Source organism: Triticum aestivum, chromosome 7B (assembly GCF_018294505.1).
Source record: "Triticum aestivum cultivar Chinese Spring chromosome 7B, IWGSC CS RefSeq v2.1, whole genome shotgun sequence".
NCBI lineage: Eukaryota > Viridiplantae > Streptophyta > Magnoliopsida > Poales > Poaceae > Triticum > Triticum aestivum.
Window position 1 is genome coordinate 338,937,203 of NC_057813.1, and position 27,895 is coordinate 338,965,097.

Here is a 27,895-nt window from a genome sequence, read left to right on the forward strand (position 1 = left end):
GGATCTTATCCCCTCGTCGATGACGCCGGTGAGCCGGTCCGGTGGCGACCGCGACCGAGCGGTCGGTCGAGCAGTAGAAGACGACCGAGGGTGGGGGTTGGGCTGCTGGGCAGATCCCCAGGGCAGCGAGGAGGAGGGGGCTATGGGCCGTCCGGCTGGCCGAGGTGGGCCGAGGCCCAAGGGGAGGCCAGGGCTCTCCCACCCCTTCTTCTTTCCTTTGCCTTTTTCTTTTAGTTTTTCTTATCTGGAAACCAAAAGCTACTGCTTTGCAATTATTCCGAGCACCAAACGTCTCTTGTAAAAATGTGCCACATGCCACAATAAATAATGTGCAATATTGTGAAGTTGCACAAAATTGTTTTGAGCATTTGGAAATGATTACACACTTTTAGGAATTGAAAAGGCCAATTTAATTGTTGCTGGACCACTCAAATAATTTCTAGGAGCATTTTTGGAATCGAACAGAGGTAGGTTTCATCATGACAAATACTTAGGGAATATTTGCCACATTGTGAACTATTTTTCTGGCTCATTTGAAGATGCAAATAATTGACTTGCAATTTGAATTGAATTGGACTTGATTTTTGGACAAGTGGCATTTTGGCTTAGGAAAGCATGACGACAAGGCATCATTAGAGGGGATTACTGTAGCAAGATTCTCGGGGCGTTATAGTATTGCAATCCAGTTTTTATTGGCCTACTCTCTTCAAAGATGCTCGTAAGTTTGTCTTGTCTTGTGATGAATGTCAAAGAATTGGTAATATTAGTAGACGTCAAGAAATGCCTATGAATTATTCTCTTGTTATTGAACCATTTGATGTTTGGGGCATTGATTATATGGGACCTTTTCCTGCCTCTAATGGATACACACATATTTTAGTTGCTGTTGATTACGTTACTAAGTGGATAAAAGCTATTCCAAATAGTAGTGCTGATCATAACACCTCTATTAAGATGCTTAAAGAAGTTATTTTCCCACGGTTTGGAGTCCTTAGATATCTTATTACTGATGGTGGTTCACATTTTATTCACGGTGCTTTTAGTAAAATGCTTGCTAAGTATGATGTTAATCATAGAATTGCATCTCCTTATCAACCACAGTCTAGTGGTCAAGTAGAGTTGAGCAATAGAGAGCTCAAATTAATTTTGCAAAAGACTATTAATAGATCTAAAAAGAATTGGTCCAAGGAACTTGATGATGCATTATGGGCCTATAGAACTGCATATAAAAATCCTATGGGTATGTCTCCATATAAGATGGTTTACGGAAAAGCATGTCACTTACCTCTTGAACTTGAAGATAAAGCATATTGGGCTATTAAAGAGCTCAACTATGACTTCAAACTTGCTGGTGAGAAGAGGTTATTTGATATTAGCTCACTTGATGAATGGAGAACCCAGGCCTACGAGAATGCCAAGCTGTTCAATGAAAAAGTTAAAAGATGGCATGACAAAAGAATACAAAAGCGAGAATTTAACGTAGGTGATTATGTGTTGCTATTCAACTCTCGTTTAAGATTTTTTGCAGGAAAACTTCTCTCTAAATGGGAAGGTCCTTACGTTATCGAGGAGGTCTATCGTTCCGGTGCCATAAAAATCAACAACTTCGAAGGCACAAGTCCGAGGGTGGTGAACGGTCAAAGAATAAAACATTATATCTCAGGTAATCCTAGAAATGTTTAAACTAATATTATTGAAACCGTAACCCCGGAGGAGTACATAAGGGACACTTTCCAGAACGTTTCAGACTCCGAAAAGGAACAGGTATGTGGTACGGTAAGTAAACCGACTCCAAAACAGTTCTAATCGCAATTTTTCTCCGTTTTGGAATATTGAAGAATTTTGGAAAGCAAGAAGTAATCCGGGAAGGACACGAGGCCTCCATGAGGGTGGAGGGCGCCCCCCCTACTGGGCCCCCCCTGTCTCATGGGCACCTCGTGTGCCTCTCGGACTCCGTTTTCTTGCACGTTACTTCATTTGGTCGGTAAAAATTCATTATATAATCTCCCGACGGTTTTGACCACCGTATCACGCAAAAATCCTCCGTTTTCATTTCGAGTTGTTTTTCTGACAGATCTAGAGCACCATGACGTCTCCAAGCGCTCCCAAGGACAAGTTTTTCGAGAGGGTTTTCAACCCCTATCTTGCGGAGGTGCTGCAACACCCTCAAACCATTGAGATGCGTGAGGGGGTGCTGCACATCCGCGACGTGGAGGGACCAAGGCATACCGGAAGCGTGGAGACAAAGCTTGAAGCCATGGAACAACAAGTTTTCAAGTGCCAAGGGATGGTGGAGCATGGACTCAATGCCAACCAGATGATGATCGCGGAGTTCACCAACAACCACAAGCTGGATGCCAAGAACATTGGGGATACCATCTTCAAGCTTCATGAGAAAATCAAGCACCTCCAGGCCCAGATTTATGACCTGCAAAGCCAAAACTATGAGTATGAATATAGATTCAAGAGGATGAGTTTGGCTGCAGATTTGAGGATCCCGAAGACTCGATCATCCTTCTATGATGGTGAGCCTATGCCTTGGAAGATGGACGACAAGCCTACATCATCAACAACTCCTTCTTCACCACCTCCGAGGACATAATCACATGGGTATGGGCACTCCCCTCGGCAACTGCCAAGCTTGGGGGAGGTGCCCTGGTATCGTATCACCATCAGACTCCTATCTCTATCGTTTTTCTTAGTTCGATCCTTTTAGTAATATCTAGATCTAGTAGATTGAAGTTTTGATATGAATTAGTTTTGAGTTTTGCTTGGTGATCCTTCTATGTAATCGAGTCCGTGAGCTATCTATAATAAAGATTAGTGTTGAGTCAAGGGCTTTGCTATCTTGCTATGATCTTGAGAAAATAGAAAGAATAAAAAGAATAAAAGAGTTCATATTGATCTTATGGTAGTAATGACTTCACATATAAAGAGTATGAGGCATAAAAGTTGTTGAGAGTTGACAAACATATATAGTTTTGGTCATCATTGTAATTAATAGGAAGTACTAAAGAAAGAGAGGTTCTCACATATAAATATACTATCTTGGACATCTTTTATGATTGTGAGAACACATCAAGTATGACATGCTAAAGAGTTGATGTTGGACAAGGAAGACAACGCAATTGGTTATGTTTTCTCACATCTCAGTTAAAGTATATCGTCATGGGTCATTCAAACATGTTGAGCTTGCCTTTCCCCCACATGCTAGCCAAATTCCTTGCACCAAGTAGAGATACTACTTGTGCTTCCAAATATCCTTAAACCCAGTTTTGCCATGAGAGTCCACCATACCCACCTATGGATTGAGTAAGATCCTTCAAGTAAGTTGTCATGTTGCAAGCAATAAAAGTTGCTCTCTAAATATGTATGACTTATTAGTGTAGAGAAAATAAGCTTTATACGATCATGTGATATGGAAGTAATAAAAGCGACAGACTGCATAATAAAGGTTCATATCACAAGTGGCAACATAAAGTGACGTTCTTTTGCATTAAGATTTTGTGCATCCAACCCTAAAAGCATGACAACCTCTGCTTCCCTCTGCGAAGGGCCTATCTTTTACTTTATGCAAGAGTCAAGGTGATCTTCACCTTTCCCTTTTTTATTTTATCCTTTGGCAAGCACCTCGTGTTGGAAAGATCCTGATATATATATCCAATTGGATGTAAGTTAGCATGAACTATTATTGTTGACATCACCCAAAGGTGAATATGTTGGGAGGCGAAATTATAAGCCCCTATCTTTCTCAGTGTCTGATTAAAACTTCATAACCATAAGTATTGCATGAGTGTTAGCAATTGTAGAAGACTATATGATAGTTGAGTATGTCGACTTGCTGAAAAGCTCTATTCTTGACTCTTTCCGATGTTATGATAAATTGCAATTGCTTCAATGACTGAGATTATAGTTTGCTAGTTTTCAATGAAGTTTCTGAATCATACTTGACATTGTGAATAGATTGTTACTTGAGCATAACCAATCATATGATAAAATCTATATATGTTGTTGTTATATGAATGATCATGATGCCCCCTTGTCTGTATTTTATTTTTATCGACACCTCTATCTCTAAACATGTGGACATATTTTTCCATTTCGGCTTCCGCTTGAGGACAAGCGAGGTTTAAGCTTGGGGGAGTTGATACGTCCATTTTGCATTATGCTTTTATATCGATATTTATTGCATTATGGGCTGTTATTACACGTTATGTCACAATACTTATGTCTATTCTCTCTTATTTTGCAAGGTTTATCATGAAGAGGGAGAATGCCGGCAGCTGGAATTCTGGCTGGAAAAGGATCAAATATAGGAAACCTATTCTGCATAGCTCCAAAAATCCTGAAACTCCACGGACGTCATTTTTGGAATTAATAAGAATTATTGAGCGAAGAAAATACCAGAGGGGCCCACACCCTGGCCAGGAGGGTGGGGGGCGCGCCCCCCTGTTGGCCCTCCGGTGCCCATCTTCTGCTATATGAAGGCTTTTACCCTGAAAAAATCATAAGCAAGCTTACGGGACAAAACTCCGCCGCCACGAGGTGGAACCTTGGCGGAACCAATCTAGGGCTCCCGTGGAGCTGTTCTGCCGGGGAAACTTCCCTCCAAGAGGGGGAAATCATCACCATCATTGTCAGCAACGATCCTCTCACCGGGAGGGGGGCAATCTCCATCAACATCTTCACCAGCACCATCTCCTCTCAAAACCCTAGTTCATCTCTTGTATCCAATCTTGTATCAAAACCACAAATTGGTACATGTGGGTTGCTAGTAGTGTTGATTACTCCTTGTAGTTGATGCTAATTGGTTTACTTGGTGGAAGATCATATGTTCAGATCCTTAATGCATATTAATACTCCTCTGATCATGAACATGAATATGCTTTGTGAGTAGTTACGTTTGTTCCTGAGGACATGGGTGAAGTCTTGCTATTAGTAGTCATGTGAATTTGGTATTCGTTCAATATTTTGATGAGATGTATGTTGTCTCTCCTCTAGTGGTGTTATGTGAACGTTGACTACATGAAACTTCACCATTATTTGGGCCTAGAGGAAGGCATTGGGAATTAATAAGTAGATGATGGGTTGCTATAGTGATAGAAGCTTAAACCCTAGTTTATGCGTTGCTTCGTAAGGGGCTGATTTGGATCCACTAGTTTCATGCTATGGTTAGGTTTACCTTAATACTTCTTTTGTAGTTGTGGATGCTTGCAATAGGGGTTAATCATAAGTGGGATGTTTGTCCAAGAAAGGGCAGCACCCAAGCACCGGTCCACCCACATATCAAATTATCAAAGTACCGAATGTTAATCATATGAGCGTGATGAAAACTAGCTTGACGATAATTCCCATGTGTCCTTGTGAGCGCTTTTCTCATTATAAGAAATTGTCCAGGCTTGTCCTTTGCTACAAAAAGGATTGGGCCACCTTGCTGCACTTTATTTACTTTCATTGCTTGTTACCCGTTACAAATTATCTTATCACAAAACTATATGTTACCTACAATTTTAGTGCTTGCACAGAATACCTTATTGAAAACCGCTTGTCATTTCATTCTGCTCCTCGTTGGGTTCAACACTCTTACTTATCAAAAGGACTACGATAGATCCCCTATACTTGTGGGTCATCACATATATTTTAACCCATGGGGACCAAGTTCAATGGCCCACTTAGCCACTCTGCCTGTGGCCTCCCTGTTTTGAATAATATAACCTAAGGGAGCAGAACTGACCACGGTAATGGGATGACCAAGAAAATACTGCTTCAATTTGCGACTGGCCATGAACACCCCATATACTAGTTTTGGCCAATGTGGGTATCTTTGCTTTGACTCAATCAAAACCTCACTGACATAATAAACCGACCTTTGGACTGGATACTCCTTACCCGGCTCTTTCCTTTCCACCACAACTGCGACGCTGACGGCTCTACTATTTGCTGCCACATATAAGAGTAAAGATTCCTTCTCAATGGGAGCGGTGAAAACCGGCAGCTCGGCGAGTTGCTTCTTAAGTTCTTCAAAGGCCTCGTTGGCAGCATCACCCCAAACAAAGTGATATGTTTTCTTCATTATCTGGTAGAGAGGAATAACCTTCTCTCCCAGGCGGCTTATAAACCGGCTTAAAGCTGCAATACGACCCACCAGGAGTTGAACATCATTGACACATGCCGGCTTAGCCAGTGAGGTAATAGCCTTGATTTTCTCTAGGTTAGCTTCAATGCCTCTCTCAGAGACCAAAAACCCTAAAAGTTTGCCTGCAGGCACATGAAAAACGCACTTGGATGGGTTAAGCATCATCTTGTAGACCCAGAGATTATCAAATGTCTCTTTTAGATCCTCCAACAGAGTCTCCTTCTTTCTGGATTTGACAACAATATCATCCACATAGGCATGAACATTGCGCCCAATTTTACTATGAAAACAGTTCTGCAAACAACGTTGATAAGTTGTCTGGGCACTCTTAATCCCAAAAGGCATAGACACATAGCAGAAAGCTCCAAAAGGCGTGATGATAGCCGTCTTCTCTTAGTCTTTGACTGCCATCTTGATCTGATGGTATCCGGAATAAGCATCTAGGAAACACAAATGCTCACAACCCGCCATAGCATCTATGATCTGATCAATACGGGGGAGGGCAAAGGGATCAGCTGGGCAAGCCTTGTTAAGGTCTGTGTAATACACACACATGCGCCAAGTACCATTTTTCTTAAGTACTAGCACCGGATTAGCCAACCACTCAGGGTGGAAGACTTCAACGATGAACCCAGCTGCTAAGAGCCAAGCCACTTCTTCCCCAATGGCCTTGCATCTCTCTTCATTAAAACGACGAAGGAACTGCTTGACCGATTTAAACTTAGGATCAAAATTGAGAGTGTGCTCAGCGAGTTCCCTCGGTACACTTGGCACGTGTGAAGGTTTCCATGCAAAGATGTCCCGGTTCTCATGGATGAACTCGATGAGCGCGCTTTCCTATTTTGGATCCATATTAGCACCAATGGTGAACTGCTTGGATGAATCACCAGGGACAAAGTCAACCCGTTTGGTATTGTTTGCCAAATTAAACTTCAGCAACGGGTCATGCTCTGTTGTTGGCTTTTCCAAAGGGGTCATATCCACCGGGTCAACATTGTCTTTATAAAACTTCAACTCTCTATTGCAGATAGACTCAGCATAAGCATCATCGCCCTCACATTCTAGAGCTATTTTCCTGTCACCATGTACTGTGATGGTACCCTTGCGGCCCAGCATCTTAAGCTGCAGATACACATAACAAGGTCGTGCCATGAATTTGGCGTAAGCCGGCCGTCCAAACAGAGCATCATAGGGACTTTTGATCTTGACCACTTGAAAGGTTAACGTCTCTAGCCTGTAATTGTGTTCATTGCCAAATGCTACTTCCAAAGCAATCTTACCAACTAGGTAGGCCGACTTACCAGGCACCACTCCATGAAAGACTATAGAGGACGGATTAAGATCTTTGTTAGTCAGACTCATCCAGTGAAAAGTATCATAATACAAGATGTTGATACTGTTGCCTCCATCCATGAGCACCTTAGTGAACTTGTAACCTCCAACCTGAGGAGCCACCACCAGAGCCAACTAATCCGGATTATCAACCCAGGGCGGGTGATCCTCACGGCTCCATATGACTAGCTGCTCTGACCATCATAAATATTGAGGCACAACCGGCTCAACGGCACTCACCGCTCGCTTATGAACTTTCTGATCTCGCTTGCACAAGATAGTAGTAAAAACATGATACTGTCCACTGCTTAGCTACTTCAGGTTGCTCTAATACCCTGATTGTTGTTGTTGATTGCTTGATTGGGCTGCTGGTTAAAGCCGCCTTTTGATTGCCCTGACCTTGAAAACCGGAATTTGAACCGACACCCCCGAAGCCGGACCCGTGTGAACCGGAGCCTGGCTCGCCGTGTGGGCCATTACCGTTATTGTGATCCTGGTGAGAGTTATAATTCCTGTACTCCCTTATGATACTACAATCCTTCCATAGGTGGGTTGATGGCCTATTGGGATGACTATGTTTTGGACAAGATTGGTTCAATATCACCTCTAAATTGAACTTCTGCCCTCCAGATTGGGGCTGGAATTGTCCCTTGCAACTGCGATCACCGGACTGTGCATTAGTATTGGCCACAAAATCTGTGTAACACCCTGGATGTAACTTTCCATAATTTTAACTCAAACTCTTGCCATTTCGGGACCGCTGTGTAACACCCCAGGCTCACACGTTCTTCCACTATCGTAGCCTTAGGTTTAGGAATTAATTTTATTTTCAGGACCATTGTAGATCCAAAATCATAAGCGAGACTTTGCAGAACCTGTTTTTTCAGCACTTCGTAAAAAAGTTACTCCACTCTAGATCTGTAGACATTAGCCCTCCATGGCGATTTAAATGATAACATGTAACCCGCCAAGTGTCTTCCGGCTTAACTCTGAATCCCTTTTTGAACTGCCAATTTAACATTGTCATAACCCGGCTACACCCTGTCGGCTTAACCATGCTTTTAATCTTCTTTTTAGGCCTTGCACAACAAACATGACTAAGACCGCCACTTAATGTGACTGGGTCCCTTCCATCATCACAGAAGAAATGCTTGATTATTATGTTAAAACGGGCATCTTGTCAACAAACAATATCATTCACGGGCGTGTTCCAAACCCAGATGAAGCTAGACCTCAGCCAAAGGAGAATGAGGTTATCGTTTTTGCTGATCACATAAACCGGGGCTTCTCACCACCCAGGTCAAAATTCTTCTGTGATGTTCTGCACTTTTTTCAAATCCATCCCCAAGATATCGGACCCAATTCCGTATCAAATATCAGCAATTTCCAAGTCTTCTACGAAGTGTACCTTCAAGAAGATCCCAACATTGAACTCTTAAGAGAGTATTATTATTTGAACCGCCAGACTAAATTCACAGACGGTCCCAGCTTAGAGCTTGGTGGAGTCTCAATTCAACAGTGAAGAGAAGCTATTTTTCCATCTGCTGCACTTCCAAGTCATCCTAAGGATTAGAATCAAACTTGGTTCTACTGCCAAGACACATCTCCGACTGAAGAGAATCCTCTGTCGGGCTATCGTGACCACCGACTCAACCCAAAGCACCCTCTTCTAGAGTGGCTCACCAGTGCTGAATGAGCCAAATATATGCCTACCTTTTCAAAGGTTAGAGCTTTCCTGGCCAACGGTTTGACTGGCGTCGACCTGGTACATTGTTGGGTTTCTTGGAGGGTTATGCCTTTGAGCCGCCGACCCGACTTAATGTGCACATATACTTGTGATGTCAAAGATCCGCAACGGCACTGCCAAATTCGTCTGACTAATAAAGCGATCCATGACATGACCAAGACCCTTCTTGGGGAGAGCTTGGAGAACTACAACAAAGTGGGGTTGAATCCCTTCTGCAAACTTAACCCGCCACCAGATGTAAGCTCTCCAACTCATTTACCCCACTCACTATTTATATAATGTGCATATCCCTTATCTTCTTGTAACTTATGCAGGCTAAATCTGCTTTTTGGGATAAGAAGTATGAAGAGAAGGAGAAGGCACCCAAGAAACCCAGGGCTAAGACCAAGGCCCCTAAGAAAAATAAGAAGAAATCAACCGCCTCAGAGCTATTCACTTTTGATGATGAGTCGGAGGTAGAGCTTTACTCTCTTGGTTCCCTTTTTATACATCTTATTAACGTTGACTACTCTCAGGACGACGCGAAAGCCAGCCAGGCATGTGATGAAGAGGTAACTACTATTTCCTCTGACTCAGAGCTTTTGCCAAGACAAAAAATTCGACAGGTGACCCAAAAAGTAAGGTTTTCTCACCCTTTAGCTTACTTGGATCCAAACTTTAGTTTGAAGCAACAACGACATGAGAACCGGCGCTGAACTCAGAATAGTGGAGGCGGAGAGCTATCCTCAGGGTTACCCAACACACCGGCCCCTCGCAAGCATCAGAAAGAGGTGCCTCGGAATTCAAACTCTTTTTATTCAAAGGCGGGTCTTGTTTTCCCACCACTTACTCCTTCCGACTCAAATTATCAGGGAACTTCTCATTCCTCTTCTGGTGACTCTTCTCAAACCAACTACCGACTTTCAAAACTGCCCCTGGGTAATGACTTTTGACTTTGTTGTTTTAGCATTTGTACACATATATACTAGCATCTTCATCCTTTTCCTGCTGTGGGATAACAAAGCCAAGCAAGAAGGCGAAGACTCATAAGCCGGCAGAAGACCCAAAGATCCATGAGCCAGAAAAACAAACGCCAATATCTGAAGCTTCTGTGCAAAACCCCGAGGAGGTTACTAACGACCCTCCACCAGAGAACCCTGGCGCCTCCACCAATCCTATGGATGTTGATCCTTCAGGTGCTAAGCCGCCAAGTCCAATCAAGCCTTCTAAGGAGAATGCTGAAGATGTTCTGATCACCGGCACTAGCTACACAGAGCTGGGGAATCCTACCATCCTTGCTAAGCACTCCGCCAAGGAAGAATTGATTGAAAAGCGCAAGGCCAAGTTTGACATTGCCAACTATTCTCATCTAGGCGTCAGTGAACTACTCTCGGGCTATCTCAGTCAAGTGCACACTAGCCATGATTTTGAGATGGGCATAGTCAAGCAGATGCACCAAAAATATGAGGTGCAAACTTCTTCTTCCTTTGTTAATATATTCATTCAGCCCCCAAGTCTTAGTCACAGGAAAGAATTTAGTGAGTATGGCAAAGACTTTAATTAGTATATCATAGTAAAAACTTTGAGCCAGAGCTGCCATGAACCGGCTTGCTTTGGAAAAGATGAGCTGGATCATTTAGCTTCTGAATAAAACTTCACCTCATAGCCCTCACAGGCCGGGTTACCTTTGAAAAAGATGAACCGGATGTAGCTGCCACTTTTTGAAAGAACTTCTGCACCCATTATCCCCCAAGGCCAAGTGTTGTTGCTTGCAAAGGGCTTGGGACTTTGTCTATATGACATCTTAACATAGCTGATTATAATTGTTTAACCTCTTGTTTTACAGGAGGCCTCATCTCACTTGGCTGATATGAAAACCAGACTCAAGCTTTAAGGGTTTGAGCCCCAGAAAGCTGGCTCCAAGTTCAAATTCAGCATGGATGAAATGGAAAAACTGGAAACCAGGTTTTCTCCAGAGAGAATTGCCTAGGCTGAAGAAAAGACTACCTTAGTGGAGAGAGCCAAAAACGCTGAAGCTTCTTTGCAAGAGGTCACCGCAGAGCTCACCGGCTTAAAACGCCACATTATGCAGATGATTGTCGCTATCTTTCGTAAGTAATACTGAGTATTTTGATCATTTCCAATGCTCAACTTCTTAACCCGCTTGGCGACTTAACTGCATGTTTGTTTAACAAGCCCCAGTAGTACTAACCTTGGCGAAGATATGCTAGTAAAGCTGAAGGCGGTTTATACGCTGGTGGAGCAACTATATACAGGCGCTCAACAAATAGTAGTCACCATCTCGCACACCAAGCAAGCACCTGCTCTTCTCAGGGATGTTTTGAACAAGCTCTCTGTTCTGCCTGCAAGAAACGAAGAAATAAAGCGGTCATCTGCAAGAGCCGACGCTATTACTGCTTTGAGTCGGGCAAAGGCGTGGCAGGCAGAATTAGACCCGGCTGAGCTGGCCATTGGCTACCCAAGTTTCAAAGAGGATGGGTCTCCCTTTTATCAGGATGAGTTTGCTGCTTGCATGAAGGAGATGCACCCACTGGCAAGCCAACTCGCCGAAGAAACTGACCTGTCCAGATATCAGGTGGCTTATATGGCAGAGAATTCAAAAGTGAGGGTGCCGGCCTACGATGTTGTGGATCTCATCCCTCCAACACGTAAGCATACATTTGCTCCTGAAATTGATCCATTTGAATTTATTGATGACAAAGCTGAATTCCAAGCCATGACTGGACTCAACTGGGCATCGCCGAACTTCGAGACGACGGAAGAAGAAGAGGAAGAGCCGGCGCAGGATGACCCGGAAGCTTCAAGTCGCCAAGGCCAAGATAACTGATCCTTAGGGCGTTCTCAGATTGTATCGCGGCGCCTCTTCATAAAAACACGTAATCATTTGGGCCTAGAGATCCTTGTAATAGGCTAGTGGAAACAATGATTTGTCATGTCATCATGCATGTTTTAGCTTTTGAAACTGCTGATGATTTTTCCATGTGCTTTTGATGATCATGCAAGGAATATCATATGTTTTGCAAGCTTCCTGCATACATAGTGAATACCCTGGCGGCTTATGGTCGGGCGGGTCATAATGTCCAACATAATATATTCTGGCGACTTAAAGTCCATAACCAAGGTGGGTTGAAAAACCCAAATACTTATTCAAATATGAAGTCATACCTGTAGACCAAGAGCATAATGATGCTGTGAATAAATAGATCTGTAAGCCGGAAGCTTGACAGGTCCATAAGAGTAGCTCAATTCTGTTTTTTTGAAAAAAAATCAGTTTTTTTCCCATAAGCCGGCTCTCACGTGACATAAATCCGTTGTTTTAACCATAACAAGTTCAGGGTCTTATTGAAAAGATTAACTGGTAAGAGTACAAATGGGCCACATATCAGAGAGGCTGCGACAACAGGCGAGTTTGTCCTAGCTCTCTATAAGCCGGCTCTCACGTGACAAAGGCCGCCATTTTAACCCTGAGAAGTTCAGGGTCTTATTGAAAAGAGTAACTATCAAGAGTTTGGCGGGTCACCTAGCGGAGTAGCATCTTGTGAACAGGCAGGTTTAACTCAAAGTCGGCTTGGAAACCGGATCTCATGGGTGTGAACAGCTATACTCGGTGAGCAGGAAGCCCCCATGAGACCAATGAGATGGCGGGTAGGACAGATCAAGATGGGTGAGCAAGCTATGTTCATTAAACAGGAAGTCCCCAAATGTCCAATAAGGCGGCAAGTAGGCCGGATCAAGATGGGTGAGCGAGCTATGTTCATTGAACAGGATGCCCCCAAATGACCTTTCTTAATAGACAATAAAGACTCATATTTTGAAATGAAACGACAGAGTCCCCGAACTTTCAGGGATGCCGGCTTTATTATACTGATCAAAATATATACATTGATGAAGGTATGTAGAGCATAAGAGCCGGTGGCTCAAGTGTGATATGGTTGCATATGAGCAATGTTCCATGGCCGGTGGGTCTCCTCCTCTGATGTGTGTGAGTCCTTGTTTTCTCGAATATCAATGATGTAGTATGACCCGTTGTTTAGATTTGTGCTGACCACAAAAGTCCCTTCCCAAGGCGGGGATAATTTGTGCATATTTGTTTGATCCTAGATGAGCCGGAGCACCAAGTCGCCTTCTTTAAAGGTTCGAGATTTAACCCGGTGGCTATGATAACGGCGCAGATCTTGCTGGTATATTGCCGAACGAGCCGCCACCAGGTCACGTTCCTCATCAACAAGTTAAGAGCATCCTATCATGCTCTTTCATTATCAGCTTCAACATAAGCCGCCACCTTGCTGCACTTTATTTACTTTCATTGCTTGTTACCCGTTACAAATTATCTTATGACAAAACTATCTGTTACCTACAATTTCAGTGCTTGCAGAGAATACCTTATTGAAAACCGCTTGTCATTCCTTCTGCTCCTCGTTGGGTTCGACACTCTTACTTATATAAAGGACTACGATAGATCCCGTATACTTGTGGGTCATCAAGCCTCTTTTCTGTCGCCGTTGCCGGGGAGTGAAGCGCCTTTGGTAAGTGGAACTCGGTAAGGAAACATTTATATAGTGTGCTGAAATTTTCTGTCACTTGTTACTATGGAAACTAATCCTTTGAGGGGCTTGTTCGGGGTATCTTCGCCCCCACCAGTAGAGCAAGGAGTTGCTCCTCAACCTACTGAACCTACTGAATTTTTTTACTTTAAGATTCCTTCGGGTATGATAGAGAAACTGCTAGCTAATCCCTTTGCAGGAGATGGAACATTGCATCCCGATTTACACCTTATCTTTGTGGATGAAGTTTGTGGATTATTTGTGTTGTTAAGAGGAAGATCTTCCCTTTATCTTTGAAGGGAGATGCATTGACATGGTATAGGCTATGTGATGATACGGGATCTTGGAACTATAAACGATTGAAGTTGGAATTTCACCAGAAGTTTTATCCTATGCATCTCGTTCATCGTGATCGTAATTACATATATAATTTCTGGCCTCGCAAAGGAGAAAGCATTGCTCAAGCTTGGGGAAGGCTTAATTCAATGTTATACTCATGCCCCAATCATGAGCTCTCAAGAGAAATGATTATTCAAATTTTTTATGCTCGGCTTTCTCTCAATGATCGCACCATGCTTGATACTTCTTGTGCTGGTTCTTATATGCTGAAGACTACTGAATTCAAGTGGGATTTATTGGAAAGAATTAAACGCAACTCTGAAGATTGGGGTTCCGATGATGGTAAGGAGTCAGGTATGACACCTAAGTTTGATTGTGTTAAATCTTTTATGGATACCGATGCTTTTCCTGGATTTAGCGCTAAATATGGACTTGACTCTGAGATAGTAGCTTCTTTCTGTGAATCTTTTTCTACTCACGTTGATCTTCCTAAGGAGAAGTGGTTTAAATATAATCCTCCCATTGAAGTAAAAGTAGTTGCTCCTGTTACAATTGAAGAAAAGACTATCGCTTATACTGATCCTATTGTTCCTACTACTTATGTTGAGAAACCACCTTTTCCTGTTAGAATAAGGGATCATGCTAAAGCTTCAACTGTGGTTCATAAGAGTAATACTAGAACATTTACATCGCGAGAAAATGAAAGTTGAACCTAGTATTGCTATGGTTAAAGATCTCTTGGATGATAATATAGATAGGCATGTTATTTACTTCTGTGGTGAAACTGCTAATATTGCTAAACCAGATGCTAAGATACATAGACCTGTTGTAGGCATGCTTGTTACTTCTGTTAAAATAGGAGATCATTGTTATCATGGCTTATTTGATATGGGTGCCAGTGCTAGTGCAATACCTATTTCCTTATATAATGAAATTATGCATGATAGTGCACCTGCTGAGTTAGAAGGAATTGGTGTTACAATTAAGCTTGCCAATAGAGATACTATTAAGCCATTTGGGATTGTTAGAGATCTCAAAGTCTTGTGTGGGAAAGTTAAATATCCTGCTGATTTCCTTGTTCTAGGTTCCCCACAAGATAGCTTTTCTCCCATTATATTTTGTAGACCCTTCTTGAATACTGTTAATGCTAAGATTGATTGTGAAAAGGATGTTGTTACAATTGGCTTGGGGGATATGAAACATGATTAATTTTGCTAAATTCCGTAGACAACCCCGTGATAAAGAATTGCCTAGTAAGGATGAAATTATTGGTCTTGCTTCTATTGCTGTACCTCCTACTGATCTGTTAGAACAATATTTGCTAGACCATGAAAATGATATGTTTATGAATGAAAGAAGGGAAATAGATGAAGTATTCCTTCAACAGGGTCCTATTCTGAAACACAACTTGCCTATTGAAATCCTAGGGGATCCCCCTCCACCCAAGGGTGATCCCGTGTTTGAGCTTAAACCTTTACCTGATAATCTTAAATATGCTTATCTTGATGAAAAGAAGATATATCCTGTTATTATTAGTGCTAACCTTTCAGTGCAAGAAGAGGAAAGGTTATTGAAAACTCTGAAGAAGCACCGTGCTGCTATTGGATATCCTCTGGATGATCTTGTGGGCATTAGTCCCACTCTATGCCATAAAATTGGAAAAGGATGCCAAACTAGTTAGAGATCCTCAACGACGGTTAAATCCTAAGATGAAAGAAGTGGTAAGAAAGGAGATACTAAAGCTCCTTGAGGAAGGTATAATTTATCCTGTTGCTGATAGTGATTGGGTAAGTCCTGTCCATTGCGTCCCTAAGAAGGGAGGTATTACTGTTGTTCCTAATGATAAAGATGAATTGATCCCACAATGAATTATTACAGGTTATAGGATGGTAACTGATTTCCGTAAATGGAATAAAGCTACTAAGAAAGATCATTACCCTTTACCTTTTATTGAGCAAATGCTAGAAAGACTATCCAAACACACGCATTTGTGCTTTCTAGATGGTTATTCTGGTTTCTCTCAAATACTTGTGTCAGCGGAGGATCAATCAAAAACTACTTTTACCTGCCCTTTCGGTACTTTTGCTTATAGACGTATGCCTTTTGGTTTATGTAATGCACCTGCTACCTTTCAAAGATGCATGATGGCTATATTCTCTGACTTTTGTGAAAAGATTTGTGAGGTATTCATGGATGATTTCTCCGTTTATGGATCCTCTTTTGATGATTGCTTGAGCAACCTTAATCGAGTTTTGCAGAGATGTGAAGACACTAGTCTCATCTTGAATTGGGAAAAGTGCCACTTTATGGTTAATGAAGGCATTGTCTTGGGGCATAAAATTTCTGAAAGAGGTATTGAAGTTGATAAAGCTAAAGTTGATGCTATTGAAAAGATCCCATGTCCCAAGGACATTAAAGGTATAAGAAGTTTCCTTGGTCATGCCGGTTTTTATAGGAGGTTCACTAAGGACTTTTCTAAAATCTCTAGGCCTCTAACTAGTTTATTGCAAAAAGATATTCCTTTTGTCTTTGATGATGACTGTGTAGAAGCATTTGAAGTACTTAAGAAAGCTTTGATCACTGCACCTATTGTTCAGCTACTTGATTGGAAATTAACCTTTGAGATTATGTGTGATGCTAGTGATTATGCTGTAGGTGCTGTTCTTGGGGAAAGAGATGATAAGAAATTAAATTTTATCCAGTATGCTAGTAAAACTCTTGATACTGCCCAGAGAAATTATGCTACCACTGAAAGAGAATTCTTAGCAGTTGTATTTGCATGTGATAAGTTCAGACCTTATATTGTTGATTCTAAAGTTACTATTCACACTAATCATGCTGCTATTAAATATCTTATGGAAAAGAAAGATGCTAAGCCTAGACTTGTTAGATGGGTTCTCTTGCTCGAAGAATTTGATTTGCATATTATTGATAGAAAGGGAGCTGAGAACCCCGTTGCAGACAACTTTTCTAGGTTAGAGAATGTTCTTGATGACCCACTACCTATTGATGATAGCTTTCCTGATGAATAATTAGCGGTCATTAATGCTTCTCGTACTGCTCCATGGTATGCTGATTATGCTAATTACATTGTTGCTAAATTTATACCACCTAGTTTCACATACCAGCAAAAGAAAAAGTTCTTTTATGATTTAAGACATTACTTCTGGGATGACCCACACCTTTATAAAGAAGGAGTAGATGGTGTTATCGTTGTGTACCTCATCATGAACATGAACATGTCCTACGCAAGTGTCACTCCGAACCATATGGAGGACACCACGCTGGAGATAGAACTGCACATAAGGTATTGCAATCCGGTTTTTATTGGCCTACTCTCTTCAAAGATGCTCGTAAGTTTGTCTTGTCTTGTGATGAATGTCAAAGAATTGGTAATATTAGTAGACGTCAAGAAATGCCTATGAATTATTCTCTTGTTATTGAACCATTTGATGTTTGGGGCTTTGATTATATGGGATCTTTTCCTGCCTCTAATGGATACACACATATTTTAGTTGCTGTTGATTACGTTACTAAGTGGGTAAAAGCTATTCCAACTAGTAGTGCTGATCATAACACCGCTATTAAGATGCTAAAGTTATTTTCCCGCGGTTTGGAGTCCTTAGATATCTTATTACTGATGGTGGTTCACATTTTATTCATGGTGCTTTTCGTAAAATGCTTGCTAAGTATGATGTTAATCATAGAATTGCATCTCCTTATCACCCACAGTCTAGTGGTCAAGTAGAGTTGAGCAATAGAGAGCTCAAATTAATTTTGCAAAAGACTGTTAATAGATCTAGAAAGAATTGGTCCAAGGAACTTGATGATGCATTATGGGCCTATAGAACTGCATATAAAAATCCTATGGGTATGTCCCCATATAAGATGGTTTACGGAAAAGCATGTCACTTACCTGTTGAACTTGAACATAAAGCATATTGGGCTATTAAAGAGCTCAACTATGACTTCAAACTTGCCGGTGAGAAGAGGTTATTTCATATTAGCTCACTTGATGAATGGAGAACCCAGGCCTACGAGAATGCCAAGCTGTTCAATGAAAAAGTTAAAAGATGGCATGACAAAATAATACAAAAGTGAGAATTTAGCGTAGGTGATTATGTGTTGCTATTCAACTCTCGTTTAAAATTTTTTGCAGGAAAACTTCTCTCTAAATGGCAAGGTCCTTACGTTATCGAGGAGGTCTATCGTTCCGGTGCCATAAAAATCAACAACTTCGAAGGCACAAGTCCGAGGGTGGTGAACGGTCAAAGAATCAAACATTATATCTCAGGTAATCCTAGAAATGTTTAAACTAATATTATTGAAACCGTAACCCCGGAGGAGTACATAAGGGACACTTTCCAGAACGTTTCAGACTCCGAAAAGGAATAGGTATGTGGTACGGTAAGTAAACCGACTCCAAAACAGTTCTAATGGCAATTTTTCTCCGTTTTGGAATATTTAAGAATTTTGAAAGCAAGAAGTAATCCGGGAAGGACACGAGGCCTCCACGAGGGTGGAGGGCGCCACCCCCCTACTGGGCGCGCCCCTGTGTCATGGGCACCTCGTGTGCCTCCCAGACTCTGTTTTCTTGCACGTTACTTCATTTGGTCGGTAAACATCATTATATAATCTCCCGACGGTTTTGACCACCGTATCACGCAAAAATCCTCCGTTTTCATTTCGAGTTGTTTTTCTGACAGATCTAGAGCACGATGATGTCTCCAAGCGCTCCCAAGGACAAGTTTTTCGAGAGGGTTATCAACCCCTATCTTGCGGAGGTGCTGCAACACCCTCAAACCATTGAGATGCGTGAGGGGGTGCTGCACATCCGCGATGTGGAGGGACCAAGGCGTACTGGAAGCGTGGAGGCAAAGCTTGAAGCCATGGAACAACAAGTTTTCAAGTGCCAAGGGATGGTGGAGCATGGACTCAACACCAACCAGATGATGATCGCAGAGTTCACCAACAACCACAAGCTGGATGCCAAGAACATTGGGGATACCATCTTCAAGCTTCATGAGAAAATCAAGCACCTCCAGGCCCAAATTTATGACCTGCAAAACCAAAACTGTGAGTATGAATATAGATTCAAGAGGATGAGTTTGGCTGCAGATTTGAGGATCCCGGAGACTCGATCATCCTTATATGATGGTGAGCCTATGCCTTGGAAGATGGACGACAAGCCTACATCAAAAACAACTCCTTCTTCACCACCTCCGAGGACATAATCACATGGGTATGGGCACTCCTCTCGGCAACTGCCAAGCTTGGGGGAGGTGCCCCGGTATCGTATCACAATCACACTCCTATCTTTATCGTTTTTCTTAGTTCGATCCTTTTAGTAATATCTAGATCTAGTAGATTGAAGTTTTGATATGAATTAGTTTTGAGTTTTGCTTTGTGATCCTTCTATGTAATCGAGTCCTTGAGCTATCTATAATAAAGATTAGTGTTGAGTCAAGGGCTTTGCTATCTTGCTGTGATCTTGAGAAAATAGAAAGAATAAAAAGAATAAAAGAGTTCATATTGATCTCATGGTAGTAATGACTTCACATATAAAGAGTATGAGGCATAAAAGTTGTTTAGAGTTGACAAACATATATAGTTTTGGTCATCATTGCAATTAATAGGAAGTAATAAAGAAAGAGAGGTTCTCACATATAAATATACTATCTTGGACATCTTTTATGATTGTGAGCACTCATCAAGTATGACATGCTAAAGAGTTGATGTTGGACAAGGAAGACAACGTAATTGGTTATGTTTTCTCACATCTCAGTTAAAGTATATCGTCATGGGTCATTCAAACATGTTGAGCTTGCCTTTCCCCCACATGCTAGCCAAATTCCTTGCACCAAGTAGAGATACTACTTGTGCTTCCAAATATCCTTAAACCCAGTTTTGCCATGAGAGTCCACCATACCCACCTATGGATTGAGTAAGATCCTTCAAGTAAGTTGTCATATTGCAAGCAATAAAAATTGCTCTCTAAATATGTATGACTTATTAGTGCGGAGAAAATAAGCTTTATACGATCGTGAGATATGGAAGTAATAAAAGGGATGGACTGCATAATAAAGGTTCATATCACAAGTGGCAACATAAAGTGACATTCTTTTGCATTAAGATTTTGTGCATCCAACCCTAAAAGCATGACAATCTCTGCTTCCCTCTATGAAGGGCCTATCTTTTACTTTATGCCTTTTACTTTATGCAAGAGTCAAGGTGATCTTCACCTTTCCCTTTTTTATTCTATCCTTTGGCAAGCACCTCATGTTGGAAAGATCCTGATATATATATCCAATTGGATGTAAGTTAGCATGAACTATTATTGTTGACATCACCCAAAGGTGATTATGTTGGGAGACGAAATTATAAGCCCCTATCTTTCTCAGTGTCCGATTAAAACTTCATAACCATAAATATTGCATGAGTGTTAGCAATTGTAGAAGACTATATGATAGTTGAGTATGTCGACTTGCTGAAAAGCTCTATTCTTGACTCTTTCCGATGTTATGATAAATTACAATTGCTTCAATGACTGAGATTATAGTTTGCTAGTTTTCAATGAAGTTTCTGAATCATACTTGACATTGTGAATAGATTGTTACTTGACCATAAGAAATCATATGATAAAATCTATATATGTTGCTGTTATAAGAATGATCATGATGCCCTCTTGTCAGTATTTTTTTATCGACACCTCTATCCCTAAACATGTGGACATATTTTTCGATTTCGGCTTCCGCTTGAGGACAAGCGAGGTCTAAGCTTGGGGGAGTTGATACGTCCATTTTGCATCATGCTTTTATATTGATATTTATTGCATTATGGGCTGTTATTACACGTTATGTCACAATACTTGTGGCTATTCTCTCTTATTTTGCAAGGTTTATTATGAAGAGGGAGAATGCCGGCAGCTGGAATTCTGGCTGGAAAAGGAGCAAATATTGGAAACCTATTCTGCACAGCTCCAAAAATCCTGAAACTCCACGGAAGTCATTTTTGGAATTAATAAGAATTATTGAGCGAAGAAAATACCAGAGGGGGCCCACACCCTGGCCAGGAGGGTGGGGGCGCGCCCCCCTGTTGGCCCTCCGGTGCCCATTTTCTGCTATATGAAGGCTTTTATCCTGAAAAAAATCATAACCAAGCTTACGAGGTGGAACCTTGGCGGAACCTATCTAGGGCTCCGGCGGAGCTGTTCTGCCGGGGAAACTTCCCTCCGAGGGGGGGAAATCATCACCATCATCATCAGCAACGATCCTCTCATCGGGAGGGGGTCAATCTCCATCAACATCTTCACCAGCACCATCTCCTCTCAAAACCCTAGTTCATCTCTTGTATCCAATCTTGTATCAAAACCACAAATTGGTACCTGTGGGTTGCTAGTAGTGTTGATTACTCCTTGTAGTTGATGCTAATTGGTTTACTTGGTGGAAGATCATATGTTCACATCCTTAATGCATATTAATACTCCTCTGATCATGAACATGAATATGCTTTGTGAGTAGTTACGTTTGTTCCTGAGGACATGGGTGAAGTCTTGCTATTATTAGTCATGTGAATTTGGTATTCGTTCGATATTTTGATGAGATGTATGTTGTCTCTCCTCTAGTGGTGTTATGTGAACGTTGACTACATGACACTTCACCGTTATTTGGGCCTAGAGGAAGGCATTGGGAAGTAATAAGTAGATGATGGGTTGCTAGAGCGATAGAAGCTTAAACCCTAGTTTATGCGTTGCTTCGTAAGGGGCTGATTTGGATCCACTAGTTTCATGCTATGGTTAGGTTTACCTTAATACTTCTTTTGTAGTTGTGGATGCTTGCAATAGGGGTTAATCATCAGTGGGATGCTTGTCCAAGAAAGGGCAGCATCCAAGCACCGGTCCACCCACATATCAAATTATCAAAGTACCGAATGTTAATCATATGAGCGTGATGAAAACTATCTTGACGATAATTCCCATGTGTCCTTGTGAGCGCTTTTCTCATTATAAGAAATTGCCCAGGCTTGTCCTTTGCTACAAAAGGATTGGGCCACCTTGCTGCACTTTATTTACTTTCATTGCTTGTTACCCGTTACAAATTATCTTATCACAAAACTATCTGTTACCTACAATTTTAGTGCTTGCACAGAATACCTTATTGAAAACCGCTTGTCATTTCCTTCTGCTCCTTGTTGGGTTCGACACTCTTACTTATCAAAAGGACTATGATAGATCCCCTATACTTGTGGGTCATCACATATATTTTAACCCATGGGGACCAAGTTCAATGGCCCACTTAGCCACTCTGCCTGTGGCCTCCCTGTTTTGAATAATATCACCTAATGGAGCAGAACTGACCATGGTAATGGGATGACCAAGAAAATACTGCTTCAATTTGCGACTAGCCATGAACACCCCATATACTAGTTTTGGCAAATGTGGGTATCTTCGCTTTGACTCAATCAAAACCTCACTGACATAATAAACCGACCTTTGGACTGGATACTCCTTACCCGGCTCTTTCCTTTCCACCACAACGGCGACGCTGACAGCTCTACTATTTGTTGCCACATATAAGAGTAAAGATTCCTTCTCAATGGGAGCGGTGAAAACTAGCAGCTCGACGAGTTGCTTCTTAAGTGCTTCAAACGCCTCGTTGGCAGCATCACCCCAAACAAAGTGATATGTTTTCTTCATTATCTAGTAGAGAGGAATAGCCTTCTCTCCCAGGCGGCTTATAAACCGGCTTAAAGCTGCAATACGAGCCACCAGGAGTTGAACATCATTGACACATGCCGGCTTAGCCAGTGAGGTAATAGCCTTGATTTTCTCTAGGTTAGCTTCAATGCCTCTCTCGGAGACCAAAAACCCTAAAAGCTTTCCTGCAGGCACATGAAAAACGCACTTGGATGGGTTAAGCATCATCTTGTAGACCCAGAGATTATCAAATGTCTCTTTTAGATCCTCCAAAAGAGTCTCCTTCTTTCTGGATTTGACAACAATATCATCCACATAGGCATGAACATTGCGCCCAATCTGACTATGAAAACAGTTCGGCACACAACGTTGATATGTTGTCTGGGAACTCTTAATCCCAAAAGGCATAGACACATAGCAGAAAGCTCCAAAAGGCGTGATGATAGCCGTCTTCTCTTAGTCTTTGATTGCCATCTTGTTCTGATGGTATCCGGAATAAGCATCTAGGGAACACAAATGCTCACAACCCGCCATAGCATCTATGATCTGATCAATACGAGGGAGGGCAAATGGATTAGCTGGGCAAGCCTTGTTAAGGTTTGTGTAATACACACACATGCGCCAAGTACCATTTTTCTTAAGTACTAGCACCGGATTAGCCAACCACTCAGGGTGGAAGACTTCAACGATGAACCCAGCTGCTAAGAGCCAAGCCACTTCTTCCCCAATGGCCTTGCGTCTCTCTTCATTAAAACGACGAAGGAACTGCTTGACCGATTTAAACTTAGGATCAAAATTGAGAGTGTGCTCAGCGAGTTCCCTCGGTACACTTGGCACGTGTGAAGGTTTCCATGCAAAGATGTCCCGGTTCTCATGGATGAACTCGATGAGTGCGCTTTCCTATTTTGGATCCATATTGGCACCAATGGTGAACTGCTTGGATGAATTGCCAGGGACAAAGTCAACCCGTTTGGTATTGTCTGCCAAATTAAACTTCAGCAACGGGTCATGCTCTATTGTTGGCTTTTCCAAAGGGGTCATATCCGCCGGGTCAACATTGTCTTTATAAAACTTCAACTCCTCTATTGCAGATAGACTCAGCATACGCATCATCGCCTTCCTCACATTCTAGAGCTATTTTCCTGTCACCATGTACTGTGATGGTACCCTTGCGGCCCAGCATCTTAAGCTGCAGATACACATAACAAGGTCGTGCCATGAATTTGGCGTAAGCCGGCCGTCCAAACAGAGCATCATAGGGACTTTTGATCTTGACCACTTGAAAGGTTAACGTCTCTAGCCTGTAATTGTGTTCATTGCCAAATGCTACTTCCAAAGCAATCTTACCAACTAGGTAGGCCGACTTACCAGGCACCACTCCATGAAAGACTATAGAGGACGGATTAAGATCTTTGTCAGTCAGACTCATCCGGTGAAAAGTATCATAATACAAGATGTTGATACCGTTGCCTCCATCCATGAGCACCTTAGTGAACTTGTAACCTCCAACCTGAGGAGCCACCACCAGAGCCAACTAATCCAGATTATCAACCCAGGGCGGGTGATCCTCACGGCTCCATACGACTGGTTGCTCTGACCATCGTAAATATTGAGGCACAACCGGCTCAACGGCACTCACCGCTCGCTTATGAACTTTCTGATCTCGCTTGCACAAGATAGTAGTAAAAACATGATACTGGGCACTGCTTAGCTACTTCAGGTTGCTCTGATACCCTGATTGTTGTTGCTGATTGCTTGATTGGGCTGCTGGTTAAAGCCGCCTTTTGATTGCCCTGACCTTGAAAACCGGAATTTGAACTGCCACACCCGAAGCCGGACCCGTGCGAACCGGAGCCTGACTCGCCGTGTGGGCCATTACCGTTATTGTGATCCTGGTGAGAGTTATAATTCCTGTACTCCCTCATGATACTGCAATCCTTCCATAGGTGGGTTGATGGCCTATTGGGATGACTATGTTTTGGACAAGATTGGTTCAATATCACCTGTAAATTGAACTTCTGCCATCCAGATTGGGGCTGGAATTGTCCCTTGCGACTGCGATCACCGGACTGTGCATTAGTATTGGCCACAAAATCTGTGTAACACCCCAGATGTAACTTTCCATAATTTTAACTCAAACTCTTGCCATTTCAGGACCGCTGTGTAACACCCCGGGCTCACACGTTCTTCCACTATCGTAGCCTTAGGTTTCGGAATTAATTTTATTTTTAGGACCATTGTAGATCCAAAATCATAAGCGAGACTTTGCAGAACCTGTTTTTTCACCACTTCGTCAAAAAGTTACTCCACTCTAGATCTGTAGACATTAGCCCTCCATGGCGATTTAAATGATAACATGTAACCCGCCAAGTGCCTTCCGGCTTAACTCTGAATCCCTTTTTGAACTGCCAATTTAACGTTGTGATAAGCCGGCTACGCCCTGTCGGCTTAACCATGCTTTTAATCTTCTTTTTAGGCCTTGCACAGCAAACATGACTAAGACCGCCACTTAATGTGACTGGGTCCCTTCCATCATCACATAAGAAATGCTTGATTATTATGTTAAAACGGGCATCTTGTCAACAAAGAATATCATTCACTGGCGTGTTCCAAACCCAGATGAAGCTAGACCTCAGCCAAAGGAGAATGAGGTTATCGTTTTTGCTGATCACATAAACCGGGGCTTCTCACCACCCGGGTCAAAATTCTTCTGTGATGTTCTGCACTTTTTTCAAATCCATCCCCAAGTTATCGGACCCAATTCCGTATCAAATATCAGCAATTTCCAAGTCTTCTACGAAGTGTACCTTCAAGAAGATCCCAACATTGAACTCTTAAGAGAGTATTATTATTTGAACCGCCAGACTGAATTCACAGACGGGCCCAGCTTAGAGCTTGGTGGAGTCTCAATTAAATGGTGAAGAGAAGCTATTTTTCCATCTGCTGCACTTCCAAGTCATCCTAAGGATTAGAATCAAACTTGGTTCTACTGCCAAGACACATCTTCGACTGAAGAGAATCCTCTGTCGGGCTATCGTGACCACCGACTCAACCCAAAGCACCCTCTTCTAGAGCGGCTCACCAGTGCTGAATGAGCCAAATATATGCCTACCTTTTCAAAGGTTAGAGCTTTGCTGGCCAACGGTTTGACTGGCGTCGACCTGGTACGTTGCTGGGTTTCTTGGAGGGTTATGCCTTTGAGCCGCCGGTCCGACTTAATGTGCACATATACTGGTGATGTCAAAGATCCGCAACGGCACTGCCAAATTCGTCTGACTAATAAAGGGATCCATGACATGACCAAGACCCTTCTTGGGGAGAGCTTGGAGAACTGCAACAAAGTGGGGTTGAATCCCTTCTGCAAACTTAACCCGCCACCAGATGTAAGCTCTCCAACTCATTTACCCCACCCACTATTTATATAATCTGCATATCCCTTATCTTCTTGTAACTTATGCAGGCTGAATCTGCTTTTTTGGATAAGAAGTATGAAGAGAAGGAGAAGGCACCCAAGAAACCCAGGGCTAAGACCAAGGCCCCTAAGAAAAATAAGAAGAAATCAACCGCCTCAGAGCTATTCACTTTTGATAATGAGTCGGAGGTAGAGCTTTACTCTCTTGGTTCCCTTTTTATACATCTTATTAACGTTGACTACTCTCAGGACGACGCGAAAGCCAGCCAGGCATGTGATGAAGAGGTAACTACTATTTCCTCTAACTCAAAGCTTTTGCCAAGACAGAAAATTCGACAGGTGACCCAAAAAGTAAGGTTTTCTCACCCTTTAGCTTACTTGGATCCAAACTTTAGTTTGAAGCAACAACGACATGAGAACCGGCGCTGAACTCAGAATAGTGGAGGCGGAGAGCTATCCTTGGGGTTTCCCAACACACCGGCCCCTCGCAAGCATCAGAAAGAGGTGCCTCGGAATTCAAACTCTTTTTATTCAAAGGCGGATCTTGTTCGCCCACCACTTACTCCTTCCGACTTAAATTATCAGGGAACTTCTCATTCCTCTTCTGGCGACTCTTCTCAAACCAACTACCGACTTTCAAAACTGCCCCTGGGTAATGACTTTTGACTTTGTTGTTTTAGCATTTGTACACATATATACTAGCATCTTCATCCTTTTCCTGCAGTGGGATAACAAAGCCAAGCAAGAAGGTGAAGACTCATAAGCCGGTAGAAGACCCAAAGATCCATGAGCCAGAAAAACAAACGCCAATATCTGAAGCTTCTGTGCAAAACCACGAGGAGGTTACTGACGACCCGCCACCAGAGAACCCTGGCGCCTCCACCAATCCTATGGATGTTGATCCTTCAGGTGCTAAGCCGCCAAGTCCAATCAAGCCTTCTAAGGAGAATACTGAAGATGTTCTGATCACTGGCACTAGCTACACAGAGCTGGGGAATCCTACCATCCTTGCTAAGCACTCCGCCAAGGAAGAATTGATTGAAAAGCGCAAGGCCAAGTTTGACATTGCCAACTATTCTCATCTAGGCGTCAGTGAACTACTCTCGGGCTATCTCAGTCAAGTGCACACTAGCCGTGATTTTGAGATGGGCATAGTCAAGCAGATGCACCAAAAATATGAGGTGCAAACTTCTGCTTCCTTTGTTAATATATTCATTCATCCCCCAAGTCTTAGTCATAGGAAAGAATTTAGTTAGTATGGCAAAGACTTTAATTAGTATATCATAGTAAAAACTTTGAGCCAGAGCCGCCATGAACCAGCTTGCTTTGGAAAAGATGAGCTGGATCATTTAGCTTCTGAATAAAACTTCACCTCATAGCCCTCACAGGCCGGGTTACCTTTGAAAAAGATGAACCGGATGTAGCTGCCACTTTTTGAAAGAACTTCTGCACCCATTAGCCCCCAAGGCCAAGTGTTGTTGCTTGCAAAGGGCTTGGGACTTTGTCTATATGACATCTTAACATAGCTGCTTATAATTGTTTAACCTCTTGTTTTACAGGAGGCCTCATCTCACTTGGCTGATATGAAAACCAGACTCAAGCTCTAAGGGTTTGAGACCCAGAAAGCTGGCTCCAAGTTCAAATTCAGCATGGATGAAATGGAAAAACTGAAAACCAGGTTTTCTCCAGA

At 42.3% G+C, this 27,895-nt stretch overlaps 1 protein-coding gene across 1 annotated transcript in view; it reads left to right on the top strand.

Moving 5' to 3' along the window:
- Positions 1–738: 738 nt before the first annotated feature.
- LOC123161186 (uncharacterized) overlaps positions 739–27,895 on the top strand; it is a gene marked incomplete at both ends in the record, with an annotated part of 35,234 nt that continues 8,077 nt past the window's right edge. Inside the window, 2 exons of the mRNA XM_044579035.1 lie at positions 739–1,483; positions 16,100–16,807. Coding sequence (XP_044434970.1) covers positions 739–1,483; positions 16,100–16,807 — 1,453 coding nt within the window. The remainder of the gene's footprint in view (positions 1,484–16,099; positions 16,808–27,895) is intronic.